Here is a 20,232-nt window from a genome sequence, read left to right as displayed (position 1 = left end):
TGATGGGGGAAAGGAAGTTTTTTCAGAGAGTGTTAAATGAAACAATGAACTACAAACAGAACTTCATTCTGCTCCCTGGAGTTTATAAAAATGAAGAAATAGGACTTTTACATTAGGAATTAATCCCTCCTTAAGATCTGCAAGTATCTTCTGAGTGCTTTAGAAATTCTGGTATGCATGTTCACAAGCGCTAACTCCCTTCAAAGACACAGTTATTTCTAAAATCCTCACCATTAAGTAGCAGGTTTTCCGTCAGCTTTTTCTGTTCCTTTTCTGGGAGCTTAATCCTCATTTCCCCCAGAATGCTGTCCAAATTACCCACATTAACCTTCCCACCTTAGGAAAGCAATAGGGATGGGAAATAAGAAAAATGGAATGTTTCCACAATATTAAAAATGCATTCGTTTCTGTGTATTATTAACTTAATTAGCCCGTGCTAATGATATGAAAAAAGAGAGAAAGTGTAATTCATGTCTTCATATTATCATTTAACATTTTAAATAGGAGTACCAAGACTCATTTGACTTTTCTAATTATCTGGAAAAATTTAATAGGATGGGTAAAACTAGAACCTGTCGCCTTTCACCTTATCTTGGACAACTTGAGACAGCAAAAGGTGCCTAAGGTATATTTTAGCGCCTTACGGCTATTAGACCACAGATCTCATTGCTACAGACAAGAACAGGAGCCATTCTCATTTTCCTGAACTCCCAGGTCACTTCCACTGAACAATTGCCAGTACTTCACTTCAATGTCTGCGGTATAGACCTAGATTTGATTTTCCAATTTAAGATTCTTTTTCATCTTACTTCCATGCTCCCTATCCCTCTGACTCTTCTCTGGCCTTTTGTGGCCTGTGGAAACCTCAGCATTACTTATGATTCACAGTGAAAGAAGTTGTTGATATAATAAACTTAATATAAGTTTTTAGGATAGCATTCATTTCTATTTAGAGATGTGTTCTGTGAGTTTTTAAAATGTCTTCTTAGTGCCAAATTAGTGGCTTTCGAGAGTCTTTCCATCACTTCATAAGCCCAAGATGTCCCAAGTGGTTCAATGCTATATTAAATGCTCAGCATTAATTTGTAGATTCTGTCTCATATTTTTAGGTTCCTTTTCTGTAAGATTCAACCTCATGTTTTCCAGAACAGTGATTGTTGTTATATCAACATGATTGTTGATATCAATCATCCTCACCCCTAGGAAACTGAAAGAAATAACACCAAAATGTAGTCACTCTTAAATGTGACCAAAACTATTAATTTGTGGATAATATATAGTTACAAGTTCTAGCACAAAAAACATAGCTAACTACATTGTTCAAATATTTAAAATATGTTCAATAATAGAGTTAGAATAAAATATCTTCCTTTGGTCAGTCCATAGAGCAGAAAGCTTTAAAGGTAATCGGTGAGCTGATACTCAGTGAAATACACTAGTGGGGATAACAAATTTCATCCTTCCATCCAATGAGCATGATTTTTTTGTTGATGATACCCAGAGAAAAATTTCTTTTTCTGAGTAAATTTCTTTAACCATTACTAATCTTTTTGTTTATTAATCACTTTTCAAACTAGACTTATTTTCTTCTTTGCCACAAATTGTAAACTTTTCAATAAATTATGGAACTCCATCCCCCAGGATAGAACATACATTGTCTGCAACAGTATGGGCGGATTAAAAGAAGCATAAACATGCTATCAAAATATCTGAAAAGTGGCAAGTATCAAAATTTAACATCTTATGTATATTTTCATCTTTAAAGGCCTTCATTGCACACCAAAGGAAACCATCAACAAAACAAAAAGGCAACTACTGAATGGGAGAAGATGTTTGCAAATGATATATCCAGTAAGGGGTTAAAATCCAAAATATGCAAAGAACTCATACGACTGAACACCGAAAAATGACAAATAATCCAATTTAAAAATGGGCAGAGCACATGAATAGACTTTTCCAAAGAAGACATGTAGATGGCCCACAGACACATGAAAAGATGCTCAGCATCACTAATCATCAGGAAAATGCAAATCAAAACCCAATGAGATATCACTTCACACCAATCAGAATGGGTAGGATCAAAAAGATAAATAATAAGTCCTGGTGAAGGTGAGGAGAAAAGGGAGCCCTTGTGCACTATTGGTGGGAATGTAAATTGGTGCAGCCACTCTGGAAAATAGTTGGGAGGTTCCTCCAAAAACTAAAAATAGAAGTACCATATGGTCTAGTAATTCCACTTCTGGGTATTTACAAGAAAAAAATGGAAATGCTAATTTGGCAAGATACTATGCCATTTTGTTTGCTGCAGCATTACTTACAATAGCCAAGATGGGGAAGCAACCTAGGTGTCCATTAACCGATGAATGGATAAAGAAGATGTGGTACACATACACATAATGGAATACTACTCGGCCGTAAAAAAAGAGTGAAATCTTGCCATTAATGACAACATGGATGGACCTGGAGGCTATTATGATAAATGAAGTAAGTGAGACAGAGAAATACAAATATCATATGATTTTGCTTACTTGTGGAATCTAAAAAGTATAACAAACAAACAACAGACTCATAAATAGAGAGAACGGGTGGTTGCCAAAGTAGAGGTGGGTGGGGGATTAGGTGAAATAGAAGATTAAGAGGTGCAAACTTCTAGTTATAAAGAAAATAAGCCAGAGGGATGAAAAGTATAGCATAGGGAACAGAGTCGATAATGTAATAACTACGACAACAGAAGGCAACTACACTTACCATGGTGTTTCATAATGTGTGTAATTGTTGAATCACTATGTTGTACACACGAAACTAATGTTATATGTCAGTTATCCTTTGATTTAGAATAAATTAATGAAAAAGGCCTCTGTGCCAACCATCAGCCTATCCTGATAGATGTATCAGCTTTAAGAAGCATACAAATCAGAATCTCACCAAAATTCGTTATTAAGCAACAGAGAAGCCATCATTTCACAAAGTCAGACTTTACCTTTCCATACAGTACAAATATACTCTCAATAATTTCTAAAAATATATGAAATGGAGAAAATAAGGCCACTCTTCATTCACTGGCACCTAAGGCAGTTATTGCTGGCCCTCTAACAGGCAGAACCCCTCCCATCCATTTATTCTTTGTAATTTCTCATTTGTTTCCATTGCATACTTTTCAATGCCTTCCTTTTCCTCTTCTCATTTTAAAATTTCAGACTCACAGTGTATTCAAGAATAATAGCCAGGATTTCTCAACCATGGTCGCAGGATTTCTGACTAAAGCCACCTCGTTCCCAACTAAGAATGAGACGACACCGTTGGTATTTCTTCATAAGAGAAAACAGTCATTACCTTGTAAAAGATTTTTTTGGACAATCTTTTTCACTTAGATATGAAATAGAATTGTTAGAGAAATTCTCACCATCGACTGGCAGATTGTTCACCAACTCTCCCTGTTTCTTATCTTTGAGTTCTATCCCCATGTTTCCTGGAACTTTTTTCATGTCATTGACCTCAACCTCTCCTTCAAAGCAAAAGAAGGGAGACTTCTGGTATTATTGTGAATGATGTCGTGATTCCACACAATTAAAAAAAAAAATTGCCTTTGTAGCATTACAGCTAACTGCTGAATGAAAAGAGACCCAGCCTAAAAAATAGGCCTTTGGGCCTACAGAGGAGGTTTCTCGTTATTTCTAGTATAATCTCTGAATGATAGGCAGGGCAACAGAGCATGCGATTATGAGTATAAACTTTGCAGTACATTAGAATGATACAGATTGCTGATCTAAATAGTTTTCTCAGCACTTTTATTGCTTTGAGATCGCCTCTAACTTTACCAAAACTTTCCTTCGCTTTTTACTGTGTTAAACTGGAAGTTAGCTTTCCGCCATAAAAGAAGGTATGCTAATTATTGGCAGAGATTTCAGATAATGACTTGGGAAACAACAAAGAGCACTGAAGTTTTATTGCTAAAAGTTCTGATAATCTATTATCTAACTGTAGGCATTTATACATAAACATTTTTATAAGATGTGTAAGACAGATTTTAAAAGTCCATGCAATCATGATGTGGAAAGAGCATTATATTGTAATTTAGTGGAAAGAATTTGGTTCTTAGATTTCTAGTAGCATCTTACTCTTAGTTGTTATTCTATTACCTGTTTTGGCTTTTATTCCATCCATTCCATCCATTAAGATACCAACATCAAAGTTCCCATTAGCTGTTAAAAAAAAAAAAAGACTTAGTTGGGATCCAGAAAATGATAGAGCTTTAGAATGAAAACATAAAGTACCCATACTGTAAAAAAGCTTAAGGCAGAGTCCAGTATTTCCACTATTTTATTTGAGTCCATTTTTAATTTTTTTTTTTTCAACGTTTATTTATTTTTTTTGGGACAGAGAGAGACAGAGCACGAACGGGGAGGGGCAGAGAGAGAGGGAGACACAGAATCGGAAACAGGCTCCAGGCTCTGAGCCATCAGCCCAGAGCCCGACGCGGGGCTCGAACTCACGGACCGGGAGATCGTGACCTGGCTGAAGTGGGACTCTTAACCGACTGCGCCACCCAGGCGCCCCTATTTTTAATTTTTAATTTCAGGCTTTCTGAGGTTCAATTTGTATTTGCAAAATGGACTCGGAGTCTAGGAAAAACATTTTATGATGCCACACTAGTTCATAAACTCTACAGGACAGTTGATGCTCTCTGTGTTCATCTTTGTTCTGGCAGGGACAAGACTCATGCAGGTACCAAGAGTAAAAGAAGTAAAGGCCATAATTCTCATCTCTTGTCTTTTACTAACATACTTTCTCCTCTTCTTTCTAATCACTGCGTCCATTTCAGTATGGCTGCTGACTAATTATTACTCCACCACTGCAGTAATTGCTATTAGTTCTTTATGACTCCAAATAATTATTATTTTTTCTTATTCTTTTCTGCTCTTTTCAGTTTATCTCTTGATTCATCTTTCCATACTCATGAATTATTCATTTATTAATTCATACATAAAGGGAGACAGATATAAAGCCTCACTCCAAGGAACCACCAAACGGACCAAATAATGACAGTTCTTAGGCAATAAGGCTTTGAAGGAGCTCCAGTTCCCCTCTGCTCCCTCCAGTGGTTTCCAGGCTACTAGTTTTCACTGCAAATAGAAAATGTTATTTTTCAAGGCTATTACGGAGCTGTAAGACAGAGGATGGGAATAGGGCAAATTAAAATATCACAAAGCTCACTATTCTTACTGAGATTCAGTCTTTTTTCTCTTAAATCCTCCCAGATTGCAGCAAACCTTTGGTTAATTTCCAGTTCTGAAAATGTTAATTTTGACAATTTTTGCCCGTTTGCTCATTGCTCTTATGGAGGAGAGAGTTTTTCGGTGGTTCCTATTCTGCCTTTTATCTGACATCCCCAAGTGAGTTTCTGAAGCTAAAAATAACCTCTGGCAATTGTTGATAGTCCCACTTAATTATTTTTTCCAGATGTCCCAGGGAAACTTAAAAGCATAAAGAAAAGAAGCAAATAAAAAACTAACTACATGTTTTTCATTGGTACACAGTAGTATTTGAAAATTAAGGAATGATTCAATAAAAATATCTTTTGGGGAAAAAAAACTCACCCTATCAGAAGGGTATAAAACCCATGGCAAAGACATAACTAAATAGTATATGAATCATGTGAAAAAAATATTTTTTCAGGTAAGAGGCAGTATTCAGTAAAATGTTTCTAGGTGATATTGCTTGACCTCAGTGGATTGTGCTCAGCTAAATATATTCTTTTTTGGTTTATTTAAAGTGGGGATTACTTTGTGATACATCACACTTCAATCCTAATATTTTATTTAATACATACAATACTGACCTTGAATCGTGAAGTCTGGTCCAAGGATATGATGACCCATGCCTATATAGAAGTAGCAAAAATGTCATTCATATTGGCTGAAACCAAAGCCCTTGTTCCTGTGAAAACTACTAACCTGACTGAGGCCCCCGCAACATTCTCAGCCTCTACTAGAATACTAAGAATTGTGATACACTAGACATTAAGTTCCTTGGGTCAAGGACTATGTCTGTATTTCGTGGTCATTGTATTTCTGGCACTGAGCAGAATACATGATATATAGTGCTCAGTAAATATTTGTTAAATAAACGAATAAGTATCAACTTTAGATTAATATATTGAGAGAAAAAATAATTCTTATTTCAGCTACATAAGTCCTATAAAAAATGTCAGCTGCAAAACCCAAATTTTCATGAAGGCATAATGATATCTAAATCACTCACCATCAACTGGTACATCTGAAGCATCTGAAGCAACTGGTACATCATTAAGTTCCTCAGCTGTAAGTTTGATTGCCATGTTTTCAAGAATAGAGTCAAGGTCATGGTCATCATCTTGCAACCCAACAAAAGAGAAAGATACGAGGATATTAAAATAAAAATCAAAATATAATATAAATTCCTAATGTATGGTGGTATCAATTTCATCATAAAAAAAAGAGGCTAAGGACATTTAAATTTTTAAATTTTTTTTTTCAACGTTTATTTATTTTTGGGACAGAGAGAGACAGAGCATGAACGGGGGAGGGGCAGAGAGAGAGGGAGACACAGAATCGGAAACAGGCTCCAGGCTCTGAGCCATCAGCCCAGAGCCCGACGCGGGGCTCGAACTCACGGACCGCGAGATCGTGACCTGGCTGAAGTCGGACGCTTAACCGACTGCGCCACCCAGGCGCCCCTACACTAAAATTTTAAATAAACTATGGAATTTTTTTTGCAGAGTCATGTTTTTCTAAGTATGCAACTAAATCATCTAATTAATGTCGTGTCAATTTAAAATAGTGGATTTCACAAAGCAGGGCAAATCTATGGTATAGTGAAGAGAAGAGCACCAGATTCCAGGCTACATATATGGGCTTGGACTATATGAGCAAAATAATGTGGAGAATCAACACAGTTCTTCAAATAACACAGGTACTTATGCTTTAAATCATCCTCATGATTGAGAAAATTATCCACTTAACATGTATGCATAAGCATGATTCAAAAGTGGCAAGTAGCTGGGTAGACAGAAAAGCATCACTTTAGAAAACGAGGACTGTAATAATAGGTGTCTTCAATTTTACGTGGAGTCTAGAACCTTGTTTACATGGAGTCTAGGCCCCTTTTGAAGCACAGAAGTATGCAGAGTAAAATCTGTCTTTGTCTCAGCTCCAGGCTGGAAAAAAAGAGAGAGAGAGAGAAGAAAGAGTACTCCTCTGGATTAGTTATGGTGATAGATCTACCCACACATGAGTACAGAACTCAAATCTACACTAAATATGTGGGGTAGGAGAACAGAAACCAAAAAAGTCATTTAAAGTTGTCCCATGTCCATCACATCTCTGAAGCGCAGTGCAGAAGAGAATTCAAATTCTCTTGGAGGAGAATACTCTAGATCCAGACTCACGTGAGATTCCCACAGATTTAGATCAACAATATATGAGAAAATAAACAAAAAGTACAAAGCACCCAAGGACATAAGTTAATGAGTGAGAAGCAGACAAAGCAATAAACAGAAGATTTAGATCCCCCAGGGACTTTGTATTATCTTTATCAGGTATCAGTCTTGAAACAACTAAAGAACATGACCAAAAAACATGACATAAGGCAGATTATAAGAAGAACCAAACGGGGGTGCCAGGGTGGCTCAGTCGGTTGAGCGTCTGACTTCGGCTCGGGTCATGATCTGGCGGTTTGTGAGTTCAAGCCCCGCGTCAGGCTCTGTGCTCAAAGCTCAGAGCCTGGAGCCTGCTTCAGATTCTGTGTCTCCCTCTCTCTCCGCCTCTCCCCTGCTCATGCTCTGTCTCTCTCTGTCTCTCAAAAATAAATAAATGTTAAAAAAAATTCTTTTTAAAAAGAAGAACCAGGGGCGCCTGGGTGGCTCGGTCGGTTGAGCGTCCGACTTCGGCTCAGGTCATGATCTCGCGGTCCATGAGTTCCAGCCCCGCATCGGGCCCTGTGCTGACAGCTCAGAGCCTTAATCCTGTTTCAGATTCTGTGCCTCCCTCTCTCTCTGACCCTCCCCCGTTCATGCTCTGTCTTGCTCTATCTCAAAAATAAATAAACGTTAAAAAAATTTTTTTTTTAATTAAAAAAAAGAAGAACCAAATAAAGTTTCTAGAGGTAAAAAATATAGGCACTGAAATTAAATTCTCAATAGACAGTTTAAACTAGAGATTAGATTCAGCTGGAGAAAGATAACCTAGAAAGCAGATGGGAGAAATTACCCAGATGAGATAGACAGTATATCTAAGTACATCATATAGTGAATGAAGCAGGCTGAATGGTGGCCCCAAAAAGATATGTCCATATCCTAATCCTTGGAACCTGTATATGTGACTTTATTTGGATAAACGGTCTGTGGAGAGGGAACAAAGTTAAGGATCTCAAGATGAGATATACAATGAAGTGTTTATAAAAATGGAAGGAGACTTGAGATATAAACACAGGGGAGAAGACCATATATAGAGCAAGACGGGGGCCAAGATTAAAGTTATGTTGCCACAGCCAAGGAATGCTCAGGGTCACTGTTACAACAGCAGAAGTGTTAACAGAGAGCATAGTAATAAAAATAAAGATCTAATGCAGAAGGAAGGGGAAAATGTCATATTCTTCTGAATGGGTTCCTTGTTACATTTTTTGTAAAAAAAAAAAAAAAAAAAGAAGGAGGAGGAGGAGGACGAGGAGGAGGAGGAAGAAAAAGAAGAAAAAGAGGAGGAACAGGGGAAGGAAGAGAAAGAAGAAGAAACATTTAAGATTGTGACATTTCAGGGGTACCTAGGTGGCTCAGTAGGTTAAGTGTCTGCACGAATTTCAGTTAAGGTCATGATCTCATGGTCATGAGATCAAGTCCATGTCAGGCTCTATGCTGGGTGTGGAGCCTGCTTAGGATTCTCTCTCTCCCTTTTCCTCTGCCCCTCTGCCCCTTTCCCCTGCTCGCACTCTCTCTCTTCTCTCAAAAAAAAAAATGATTTTGATTGATGTGACATTTCCATACTTGGACTAAAATGTGATGGAATGTTTGAAAGCTAAAAACAACGCTCAAAAGTAAAATATTTTCAGATCATATGTACCTCAGTTCTTTCAGTATGCAACTGTACTTGTAAACTTTTCTTTCTTCTGAACTTTTTCTCTCCTGAAAAATCAGAGGATTTCTCTTCTCCACAGAGGAATATTGATGTTTCATACCTAAATTGCACAGAAAATTGGAATAATTCCTGAGTTGCTTTTTTTTCTTACTTTTTCTTTTTTTCATCTTTTATCTATAGAAAATTTCAAGCATACACAAAAGTAGACAGACTAATGTGATGACTGGGGCGACTGGGTGGCTCAGTCGGTTAAGTGTCTGACTTTGGTTCAGATCATGATCTCATGGTTCATGGGCTGGAGCCCCGCACTGGACTCTGTGCTGACAGCTCAGGGTCTGGAGCCTGCTTCAGATTCTGTGTCTCCCTCTCTCTCTGTCCCTCCCCCACTCATGCTCTGTCTCTGTCTCTCAAAAATAAAGAGACGTTAAAAAGAATAATGTGACAATCTTCCCATGTACCCATCACCCAGCTTCAATAATAGGCAATCCTATTTCAGCTATATTCCTACTCCCGTTTCTTATTATTTTGAAGCAAATTCCAACATCATATTATTTCATGAGTGAAAATTTTAATATTAATTTCTACAAGGTGTTTTTTCTTTTCTTTTTGAAAAAAAAATTTAATGTTTATTTTTGAGAGAGGCAGCGCACAAGCAGAGGAGGGGCAGAGAGAGAGAGAGAGAAAGAGAGACAGAATCCGAAGCAGGCCCCAGGCTCCCAACGCAGGGCTCGAACTCACAAACTGCGAGATCATGACCTGAGCAGAAGTCAGACGCTTAACTGACTAAGCCACCCAGGTGCCCCAAGGTGTTTTTTCTTTTAAAAAAACACATTTAAAACACAATTATGACACCCTAAAAGTTAACAATAAGTTCTTAGTATCATCAAACATGGTCAGTGTTCAAATTTCCAATTGTTTCATAAATGTCAAAATTTATTAACACTCTGCATCAGGATTCAGTAAGGTCACCATTACAGTTTGTTGACTGATGTGTCTTTTAGATCTCTTTTTTATCTATAGGCTCTTTTTCCATGTCTTTTATCATCCTCATTATCACTATTGCCAGGCAATTTGTCCTATAGATTTTCCACAGTCTGGATTTTGCTAATTATATCACCATGGTTGTAGAATTTTAAAGACTTGATCAGATTAACTTCAACAGATTAAGTGTTGAACCACTAAATTGTATACCTAAAACCAATATTATACTATATGTTAACTGGAATTCAAATTAAAACTTAAAAAAGACAGCCAGGTGATTTTAACGTGTAGATAAATTTGATAGTCACTACGCAAACAACCACAGGCTTGTTCCTATTCAGAACTCCCATCAATTGGTCTATAACTCAGCATTTTATAAGAAATACCTTATTCTTCCTTATAAAGGAACTAAAAGCAAAATTAAAAGCTCTTTAGCAGAAGTGGCTCCTTCTTTTTACAGTAACCTGCTATACAAGGGCTACTTAAGTAATACAAAGGACAATGAATGGATTGAATCTGTAACATCTTCAGATGAATTTGGCCCCAAGCAAAATTGTGATATAGAGGTAATTTTTATCATGCACCTACCTCACTGCCCTTCCTTAGCAGGTACCTTGCCCTTTTGACTCTCTATCCCTTTAAGTCCAATCCCATGAATTCCTGCCCTCAGAGTGCCATTGCCTTGCTCTTAGCCCCCCTGAATCTGCCCTATTATTAGTCTCCTCTGCAGTCCTCCACTCACAAAGGGAAGGACTTTAACTCTTTTGATTACGACCCAGAGTATAAAATACATTTCTATTGAGATGTAGTACACATATACAAAGAGAGAGAACTGAAGTAATTTCACAAAGTAATACTTATTATGTGAAAAACACTCTAGTGTCTTCAATACTATTCGAATTTCTTTTTAAACAAAATACCGGTTAGTGACCTCCTAAGTTGATTTTATAACACACAAGTGAGTCATAATCTAGAATCTACTGCTACTTTATATCACCCATCCTCTCCCCATATATCTCCATTGAGATCTTCATATTTCTGGAACAATTATGATTTCCACATTACTACATGATTTTTCAAATCCTTTATTATTTTTCTAAAGTATAAGTGTGTTTATGTTATGAGATGCCTCAAACATTTTACAGAATTGGGATGACTTACTATAAATAATGAATAAGTGAAAACATTTGTTCTGTACCCTATTCTTCTAGGGCATTGTGTCTCCCCGGTAACCTAGTTTATACAGTGCTAATGAAAGAATGTAAAGGAACACTTCCACCATCTCCCATTCCTTCCTAGGTGACAAGTTTTATTGCGATGTTCTAGAAATAATTATTTTGCCTTTTGTCACTGAACATAAAGGAATAGTGGGATTCTCCATGAGATTATCACCAGATTTGTCAGCAGGAACCTTGCAGGTCAGAAGGCAGTGGTATGGTATATTTAAAATCCTGGGGGCAAAAAATACCAAAAACAAAAACCTGCCAACCAAGAGTACTCCACCCCCCCAAAGCTGTCCTACAGAACCGAAAGACAGATAGTTTCCCAGACAAAAAAAAAAAAAAAAAAGGCTAAAGGAGTTCATCACACTAGATAGACTGACCTTATAAGAAATGTTAAAGTGGGGGTGCCGGGGTGGCTCAGTCGGTTGAACGTCCACCTTCAGCTCAGGTCACGATCGCATAGCTCATGAGTTCGAGCCCCCTGTCAGGCTCTGTGCTCAAAGCTCAGAGCCTGGAGCCTGTTTGAGATTCTGTGACTCCCTCTCTCTCTGCCCTTCCCTTGCTCACACTCTCTCTCTCTCTCTCTCTCTCTCTCTCTCTCTCTCTCTCTCTCAAAAATAATAAATAAACACTAAAAAAGAAAAAAGAAATGTTAAAGGGAGTTCTTCAAGCTAAAATGAAAGGATGCTAATTAGTAACATGAAAACAAATGAAAGTGTAAATCTCACTGGTAGAGGTAAACATATAGTTAAATTCAGAATACTGAAATCTTGTAATGGTGGAAGGTAAATCACATATAACTCTCACATAAAGGTTAAAAGATAAATGTATTAAAAACAACTATAACAACAATAATCTGTTAATGGATACACAAATATAAAAGGACATAAGTGGTGACATCAAAACCAAAATGAGAGTGAGGTGTAAAAATGCTGAACTTTTGTATACATTTGAAGTTAGGTTGTTACCAGTTTAAAATAGGCTTATAAGATGTTTTATATAAGCCTTATGGTAACCACAAAGCAAAAACCTACAGTAAATATACAAAAGATAAAAAGAAAGGAATCAAAGTATATCACTAGAAGGGCACCTGGCTGCCTCAGTCAGTGGAACATGCGACTCTTGATCTCGAGGTTGTAAGTTTGAGCCCCACATTGGTTGTAAAGATTACTTAAAAGTTAAAAAACATAATTTTAAGTACATCACTAGAGAAAATCATCAAATCACAAAGAGAGACAGTAAGAGGAAGAAAGGAACAAAGAAAACAAGCAACCAAGCCAGAAAACAAGCAACAAAATGGCAATACTAAGTCCATACCTATCAATAATCACCTTCAATGTATATGGACTAAATTCTCCAACCAAAAGACAGAGTGGCTGAATAGATTAAAAGAAAAAAAAAAAAAAGAACCAAATATCTGCTGCCTCCTAGAGACTCCCTGCACCTTTAAGGACACTTATAGACTGAAAGTCAAGGGATGGAAAAAGATATTCCATGAAAATGGAAACCAAAAGAGGGCAAATGTAGCTATATTCATATTAGACAAAATAAATTTCAATAAATATTTTTTGGTTTTTGTTTTTTTAATTTTTTTAATGTTTGTTTATTTTTGAGAGAGCGACAGACACAGAGAGTGAGAGGGGGAGGGGCAGAGACAGAGGGAGACACTGAATCCAAAGCAGGCTCCAGGCTCTGAGCTGTCAGCACAGGGAGCAACACAGGGCTCAAACCCATGAACCATGGGATCACAGCCTGAGCGAACGTCAGTCACTTAACCAACTGAGCCACCCAGGCACCCCTCAATACGTGGTTTTTTTTAATGTTTATTTTTGAGAGAGAGAGAGAGAGAGAGACAGCATGATTGAGGGAGGGGCAGAGAGAGAGAGGGAGACACAGAATCTGAATCTGAGCTGTCAGCACAGAACCCCATGTGGAGCTCCAATTCATGAACCGTGAGAGCATGAACTGAGCTGAAGTTGGACGCTTAACTGACTGAGCCACCCAGGTGCTCCCATCAATGTATGTTTTGTTTTTTTTTTAATGTTTATTTATTTTTGAGAGAGACAGAGACAGAATGCAAGTGGGTTAGGGGCAGAGAGACAGGGAGACACAGAACCCGAAGCAGACTCCGGGCTCTGAGCTGTCAGTACAGAGCCTGATGCGGGGCTCAAACCCACGAGCTGTGAGATCATGACCTGAGCTGTAGACGGACGCTCAACCGACTGAGCCACTCATGTGCCCCTCAATGTATGTTTTTAAGCCAAAAATTATAACAAGAGACAAACAAGAATCATTACATAATGATAAAGGGGTGAATTAATCAAGAGGATATAGCAACTGCAATGTTTATGTATCCAATATTACAGCATCTAAACATATAAAACAAATACTAACAGATCTGACGGGAGAAATAGACAGCAATGCAGCAATAGTAAGGGACACTTAAATACCCCACTTTCAACAGTAGATAGACTAACTAGAGAAAAATGAAGGAGAACATTGAACTTCAACTATACTGGAAACCAAATGGACCTAACAGACATATAGAGAGCATTCTATCCAACAGCAGCAGCATATACATTCTCTCAAGCACACATGCAACATTCTCCAGGATAGATAATTTGTTAGGCCACAAAACACGTCTTTAAAATCTTAAGAAGACTGAAATCATATCAAACATCTTCTGTGACCACAAAGGTATAAAACAAGAAATCAATTACAAGAAAAAAACCTGAAAAAAAATCACATATGTAGCGATTAAACAATATGTTCCTGAACAACCAATTGGTCAAAGAGAAAATCAAAAGGGAAATAAAAAATACCTGGAGACAAAGTAAATGAAAACACAATATACCAAAACTTACTGGAGGCAGCAAAAGCTGTTCTAAGAAAAATGTTTATAGAGATAAACACCTACATAAAGAAAAAAAGAGGGGCACCTGGGTGGCTCAGTTGGTTGAGAGTCCGCTCGGCTCAGGTCATGATCTCACATGACAGCTGATAGCACAGAGCCTGGAGCCTGCTTTGGATTCTGTGTCTCCCTCTCTCTCTGCCCCTCCCCCACTCACACTCTGTCTCTGTGTCTCAAAAATGAATAAACGTTAAAAAATAAAACTTAAAAAAACAGAAAAAAGAAAGATCTCGAATAAACAACTTAACTTTATATCTCAAGGAACTGGAAGGAAAAAAGGAACTAAGCCCAAAGTTAATAGAAGGAAGGAAATAACAAAGCTCAGAAATATAGACTAAAAAGACAATAGAAAAGATAAAAGAAGCTAAGAGTTTGTCTTTTGAAAAAATAACCAAAACGGACAAATCTTACTAGACTAAGAAAAAAAGAAAAGTCTCAAAATCAGAAATAAAGAGGAGACATTCAACTGATAACAGAAATACTAAAGCTCATAAGAAATTACTATGAACAATTATATGCCAACAAATTAGATAACCTAAAAGAAATTTATAAATTTCTAGAAACATACAAGACTGAATCATGAAGACATAGAAAATGTGAACAGACCGGGGCGCCTGGGTGGCGCAGTCGGTTAAGCGTCCGACTTCAGCCAGGTCACGATCTCGCGGTCCGTGAGTTCGAGCCCCGCGTCGGGCTCTGGGCTGATGGCTCAGAGCCTGGAGCCTGTTTCCAATTCTGTGTCTCCCTCTCTCTCTGCCCCTCCCCCGTTCATGCTTTGTCTCTCTCTGTCCCAAAAAAAATAAATAAACGTTGAAAAAAAAAAAATTAAAAAAAAAAAAAAAAGAAAATGTGAACAGACCAATTATTAGTAAGGAGATTGAATCAGTAATCAAAGACCTCCCAACAAAGTCCAAGATGGCTTCACTGGTGATTTCTACTAAACATTTAAGAATTAACACCAATCCTTCTCAAACTCTTCCCAAAAACTGAACAGGAGGGAACACTTCCAAACTTGTTTTATGAGGCCAACATTACAGGTAACAAAACCAGACAAGGACACTACAGGAAAAGAAATCTGCCGTCCAATATCCCTGATAAACATAGATGCAGGGGCGCCTGGGTGGCGCAGTCGGTTAAGCGTCCGACTTCAGCCAGGTCACGATCTCGCGGTCCGGGAGTTCGAGCCCCGCGTCAGGCTCTGGGCTGATGGCTCAGAGCCTGGAGCCTGTTTCCGATTCTGTGTCTCCCTCTCTCTCTGCTCCTCCCCCGTTCATGCTCTGTCTCTCTCTGTCCCAAAAATAAATAAACGTTGAAAAAAAAATTTTTTTTTAAAAAACATAGATGCAAAAATTCTCAACACAATATTTCAATAGTACATTATATTAGTACAATACAATATTAATACTAATTAGTACAATACTAATATTGTACAGTATTAGTACAATATACTAATATTTCAATTGTGCATTAAGAGGATCATAGACCATGATCTAGTGGGATTTATTTCTGGAATTCAAGGATAGTTCAACATAGGCAAAACAGTAAATGTGATACCCCACATGTGATACCCCAAATGTGATAGGGAAAAACCCATTCTTCTTCTGTGTTTCTCCTTTACTCCTCCACGACTACCACACTCACAACACTTCTGACACCAGATGTGTCAGGTATTCTTCCCCACCACCAAGCAATTCTCTGCCACACCAACTGGGTGTGGCACCAACTGGGTCCTACAATTTACCTCAATTCTAACACTATCTACTTGGATAGACTGTCAGATTCCACAGGTTAAGGGATCTGTCCCACAAGGCTGCTCCCACCCCACTTGTGCCAATCACAACTCCAGATTGTGACCTGTGCTTCGGACTCATCACCTATAAATGAGAGGCTCCCAAAAGACCCTCCTTGGATTTGATTAATTTGCTAGAAGAGCTCACAGAACTTAGAAAAATAGTTACATATGTTTACCAGTTTACTTTCTTCAATATGATAAAAGATACAGGTGAATAGCCAGATGAAGGGATACATAGGGCAATGTCTGGCAGGATCTTAGCACAGGAGCTTCTGTCCCCAAGGATTTGGGAGGACATCAGCCTCCTGGTATGTGGATGTGTTTACCAACCTGGAAGATCTCTGAATAGGCCTATACTATTGAGATTTTTATGGAGGCTTATTCATGTAGGTAGGATCAATTATTAATTCCATTTCCAGTCCCCTTCCTCTCTCTGGAGAACTTCTAGCTTGGTGAACACATCAACAGACTAGGAGGGTGACACACCCCAACCCCATGGGGACAGAAGCTCCTGCGCTTGGGACCCTCCCAAACCTCACCCAATGAATATCTTCATGTGACTATTCTTCTGTATACTCAGTCATGTCCTTTAATAAACTGCTGAACATAAATGTTTCCCTGAGTTCTGTGAGATGCTCTAGCAATTAATTAAACCTGAGTAGGGATCATGGGAACCTCTGATCTGTACCCAAGTCAAACAGATTACAAAATCAATAGACAAAAATCAGTTGTATTTCTATACACTAACAAGAAACTATCAGAAAGATAAATTAAGAAAACAATCCCATTTACAATAGCATCAAAAAACAAAATATTTAGAAACAGACTTAGGAGGTGAAAGATGAGTACACCGAAAACCATAAAACATTAATGAAAAACACTGAAGAAGACACAAATAAGTGGCAGGATGTTTTGTGTTTGTGGACTGGAAGAATTAATATTTTTAAAATGTCTTATACTACCCAAAGTGATTTATATATTAAATGCAATTCCTGTCCAAATTCCACTGGCATTTTTTGCACAGAAGTAGAATAAATAATCCTAAAATTTGTACAGAATCACAAGAGACCTCAAAGAGCTAAAGCAATTTTGAAAAGGAAATAGTAACACTTGTAGAACATAGTAAGCTCTTCGACATTGGACAATAATGTTTTGGATTTGACACAAAAAGCAAAGGCAACAAAAGCAAAATTAACAAGCGGGACTACATCAAACTAAAAAGTTTCTGGACAGCGAAGGAAACCATCAGCAAAATGAAAAGGGAATCTATAGAATGGGAGAAAATATTTGCAAACCATATATCTGATGAGTTAATATTCAAATATACAAGGAATTCATACAACTCAGTAACATAAATAATCCAATTTTAAAAGGACGTGAATAGACATTTTTCCAAAAAAAGACATACAAATGGCCAACAGGTACATGAAATGGCTCACAATCGCTCATCATCAGGGAAATGCAAATCAAAACCATAATGACGTATCATCTCACACCTGTTAGAATAGCTGTTTTCAAGGAGACAAGAAACAAGTATTGGCAAGAATGTGGAGGAAAGGAAACACTTGTGCACTGCTGGTGGGCATGTAAACTGGTGCAGCCGCTATGGAAAACAATGTGGAGTTTCCTCAAAAAATTAAAAATATAGGGGCGCCTGGGTGGCTCAGTCGGTTGAGCGTCCGACTTCGGCTCAGGTCACGATCTCGCGGTCCGTGAGTTCGAGCCCCGCATCAGGCTCTGGGCTGATGGCTCAGAGCCTGGAGCCTGCTTCCGATTCTGTGTCTTCCTCTCTCTCTGCCCCTCCCCCGTTCTTGCTCTGTCTCTCTCTGTCCCAAAAATAAATAAACGTTAAAAAAAAAAAATTTTTTTTTTTTTTAAATTAAAAATATAACTACAATATGATCCTGCAATTCCATTTCTGGCTATATATCTGAAGGCAATGAAAACACTCTCAAAGAGATATCTGCACTCCTAGATTCATCACAGCATTATTCACAACAGCCAAGGTATGGAAACAATATAAATGTCAATCAACAGATAAATGGCTAAAGATGTGTCATCACACACACACAGACACACACACACACACACACACACACACACACACACACACAGGAATACTACCCAGCCATGCAACATGGATGGACCTTGAGGGCATCATGTGAAGTAAAATAGGTCAGACATAGAAAGGCAAATACTGGATGATCTTATATATATGTAGACTCTAAAAAAGCCAAATTCATAGAAACAGAGAGTAGAAGGGTGGTTTCCGGGGATGGAGGTGGGGGAAATAAGAAAAGGGAGAGGCTGGTAAAGGGTAGAAACTTTCAGTTAAAAGATAAATAAGGTCTGTGGGCCTAATGCATAACATTATGGCTATAGTTGATAACACTATATTGCACAATGGAAATTTGCTAAGAGAGTAGAACCTAAGTGTTCTCACCAACATAGGTAAGTAAATAAGGTAAATATGTGAAATGAGTAAAAGGTGCTAATCATTTCACAATGTAAACATATATTAAATCTTCACATTGTAGACTTAAATACATTATTTTGTCAAAAAAGACAAACTTGCAGGCATATGGATAATTGCTCTGCTATAACTAGAAGCCCATGGTGGCTTAGAGGCTTCCACATAGCTGTGAGAGAAATGAGAAAAAAAATGAAAAGAACGGCTACCTAGGAGTTAAAACTATACCAAAAGAAAGGCCACAAATATGCATGATCCTCCACATTTAGCACCTTATGAGAACATAGGAGCTACATTTTTGGTTCTCTCAAGCTTGCAGCAGTGTAATTCAATTAAGTGAGTTCAGAGTTTAACTTACCTTTTTTTGTGCTCTAGCCTCAAACCCCTAATTTCGTGTGAAATTGTCTTCTGTGTCATTTGAGAAAACTTGATGTCTTTCTTGTTGTCAATATGTCTCGATGGCAAGTTGGTTGCAAGAGAATTACAGCCTTCATCTGATAAATCGCTATTTTCTTCTGCCTGGGGAGTAACCAAGAGCCACAGTCAACCATGTTCTCTTTGCACAAGTAAGTTCAGTATGACCTTCCAGGTCAAATAATTCATTGTAGATAAATATTTTCTCTAAAGTGATGCTACCACACAGAATTTTGTTGAAAAGGATTTAATTATCAGTGCATTCGTTCAGATTAGGTACATGTTCTAAACGTCACCAACTATCCTTAGTGCATTATGCAGCTATAAAATGCCCAGCATTCGTGAACATACCTAACAGTTGGGGAATCCAGTTCTTAAGGCATCTTTAAACTTACTTCATTAAATTAAAAACTCTTCTCCATGAACATAAGGGAAGGGAGGTGAAACTAATATAAAAACAGGGAGGGGGACGAAACATAAGAGACTCTTAAATATGGAGAACAAATAAAGGGTTACTGGAGGGGTTGTGGGAGGGGAGATGGGCTCAATGGGTAAGGGGCATTAAGGAATCTCCTCCTGAAATCACTATTGCACTATATGCTAACTAACTTGGATGCAAATTAAAAATATATAAACTAAAATTTAAAAAAAATAATTGAAAAGAAATAAAAACTCTTCTCTACATCCACTATCAAGAGGATGAGAAGACAAGCCACAGACTGAGAGTAAATACCTACAAAAGACATATCTGATAATGGGCTGTACTCAAAGTACTGTTATTCTGTATATTCAAAAATATATACAAAGAACACTTAACAATAAGAAAAAGCACAACCCAACTTAAAAGTGGGCAAAAGATCTTAACAGACATCTTACCAAAGAAGACGTGCAGATGGCAAACAAGCAAAGGAAAAGATCATTTGTTCAACATCATGTCAATAGGAAAGTGCAAATTAAAACATCAAGATACCACTACACATCTGTTAAAATGGCCAAATCCAAAATACTGACAAAACCAAATGCTGGCAAGGATGTGGAGCAAGAGGAACTCTTATTCATTGCTGGTGGGAATGCAAAATGGTACAACCACTTTGAAAGACAGTACTAAACATACTTATACCATATTTGGCAGCAATTACACCTATTGGTATTTACCAAAGGAGTAGAAAACATATATCCACACAAAAACCTGCACACAGATGCTTAAAACAGCTTTATTCAGAATTGCCAATACTTGGGGAAAAAAACAGTGCCCTTCAGCAGATGAATGGCAGTAGATTCAGTACATGAACTGTGGTACATCTAGAAAATGGAATACTATCTGGCACTAAAAA

General features: G+C 37.7%; 1 protein-coding gene across 1 annotated transcript in view; it reads right to left on the bottom strand.

Moving 5' to 3' along the window:
• The window catches only part of LOC124513566 (uncharacterized), a 158,950-nt gene extending 140,018 nt beyond the window's left edge, over positions 1-18,932 (bottom strand). Inside the window, exons 1-5 of the mRNA XM_047081691.1 lie at positions 18,843-18,932; positions 6,262-6,372; positions 5,840-5,881; positions 4,140-4,202; positions 3,404-3,505 (exon numbers count right to left, since the gene is read on the bottom strand). Of these exons, the coding sequence (XP_046937647.1) occupies positions 3,404-3,505; positions 4,140-4,202; positions 5,840-5,881; positions 6,262-6,337 (283 nt within the window). The 5' untranslated portion in view covers positions 6,338-6,372; positions 18,843-18,932. The remainder of the gene's footprint in view (positions 1-3,403; positions 3,506-4,139; positions 4,203-5,839; positions 5,882-6,261; positions 6,373-18,842) is intronic.
• Positions 18,933-20,232: the final 1,300 nt, after the last annotated feature.

Source organism: Lynx rufus, unplaced genomic scaffold, assembly GCF_022079265.1.
Source record: "Lynx rufus isolate CCGP_SWC_20201006 ecotype Redwood Valley unplaced genomic scaffold, mLynRuf1.p SCAF_18, whole genome shotgun sequence".
NCBI classification, from domain to species: domain Eukaryota; kingdom Metazoa; phylum Chordata; class Mammalia; order Carnivora; family Felidae; genus Lynx; species Lynx rufus.
The sequence above is the reverse complement of the archived record's forward strand: the minus strand, read 5'-3'. Positions and strand labels throughout refer to the sequence as shown.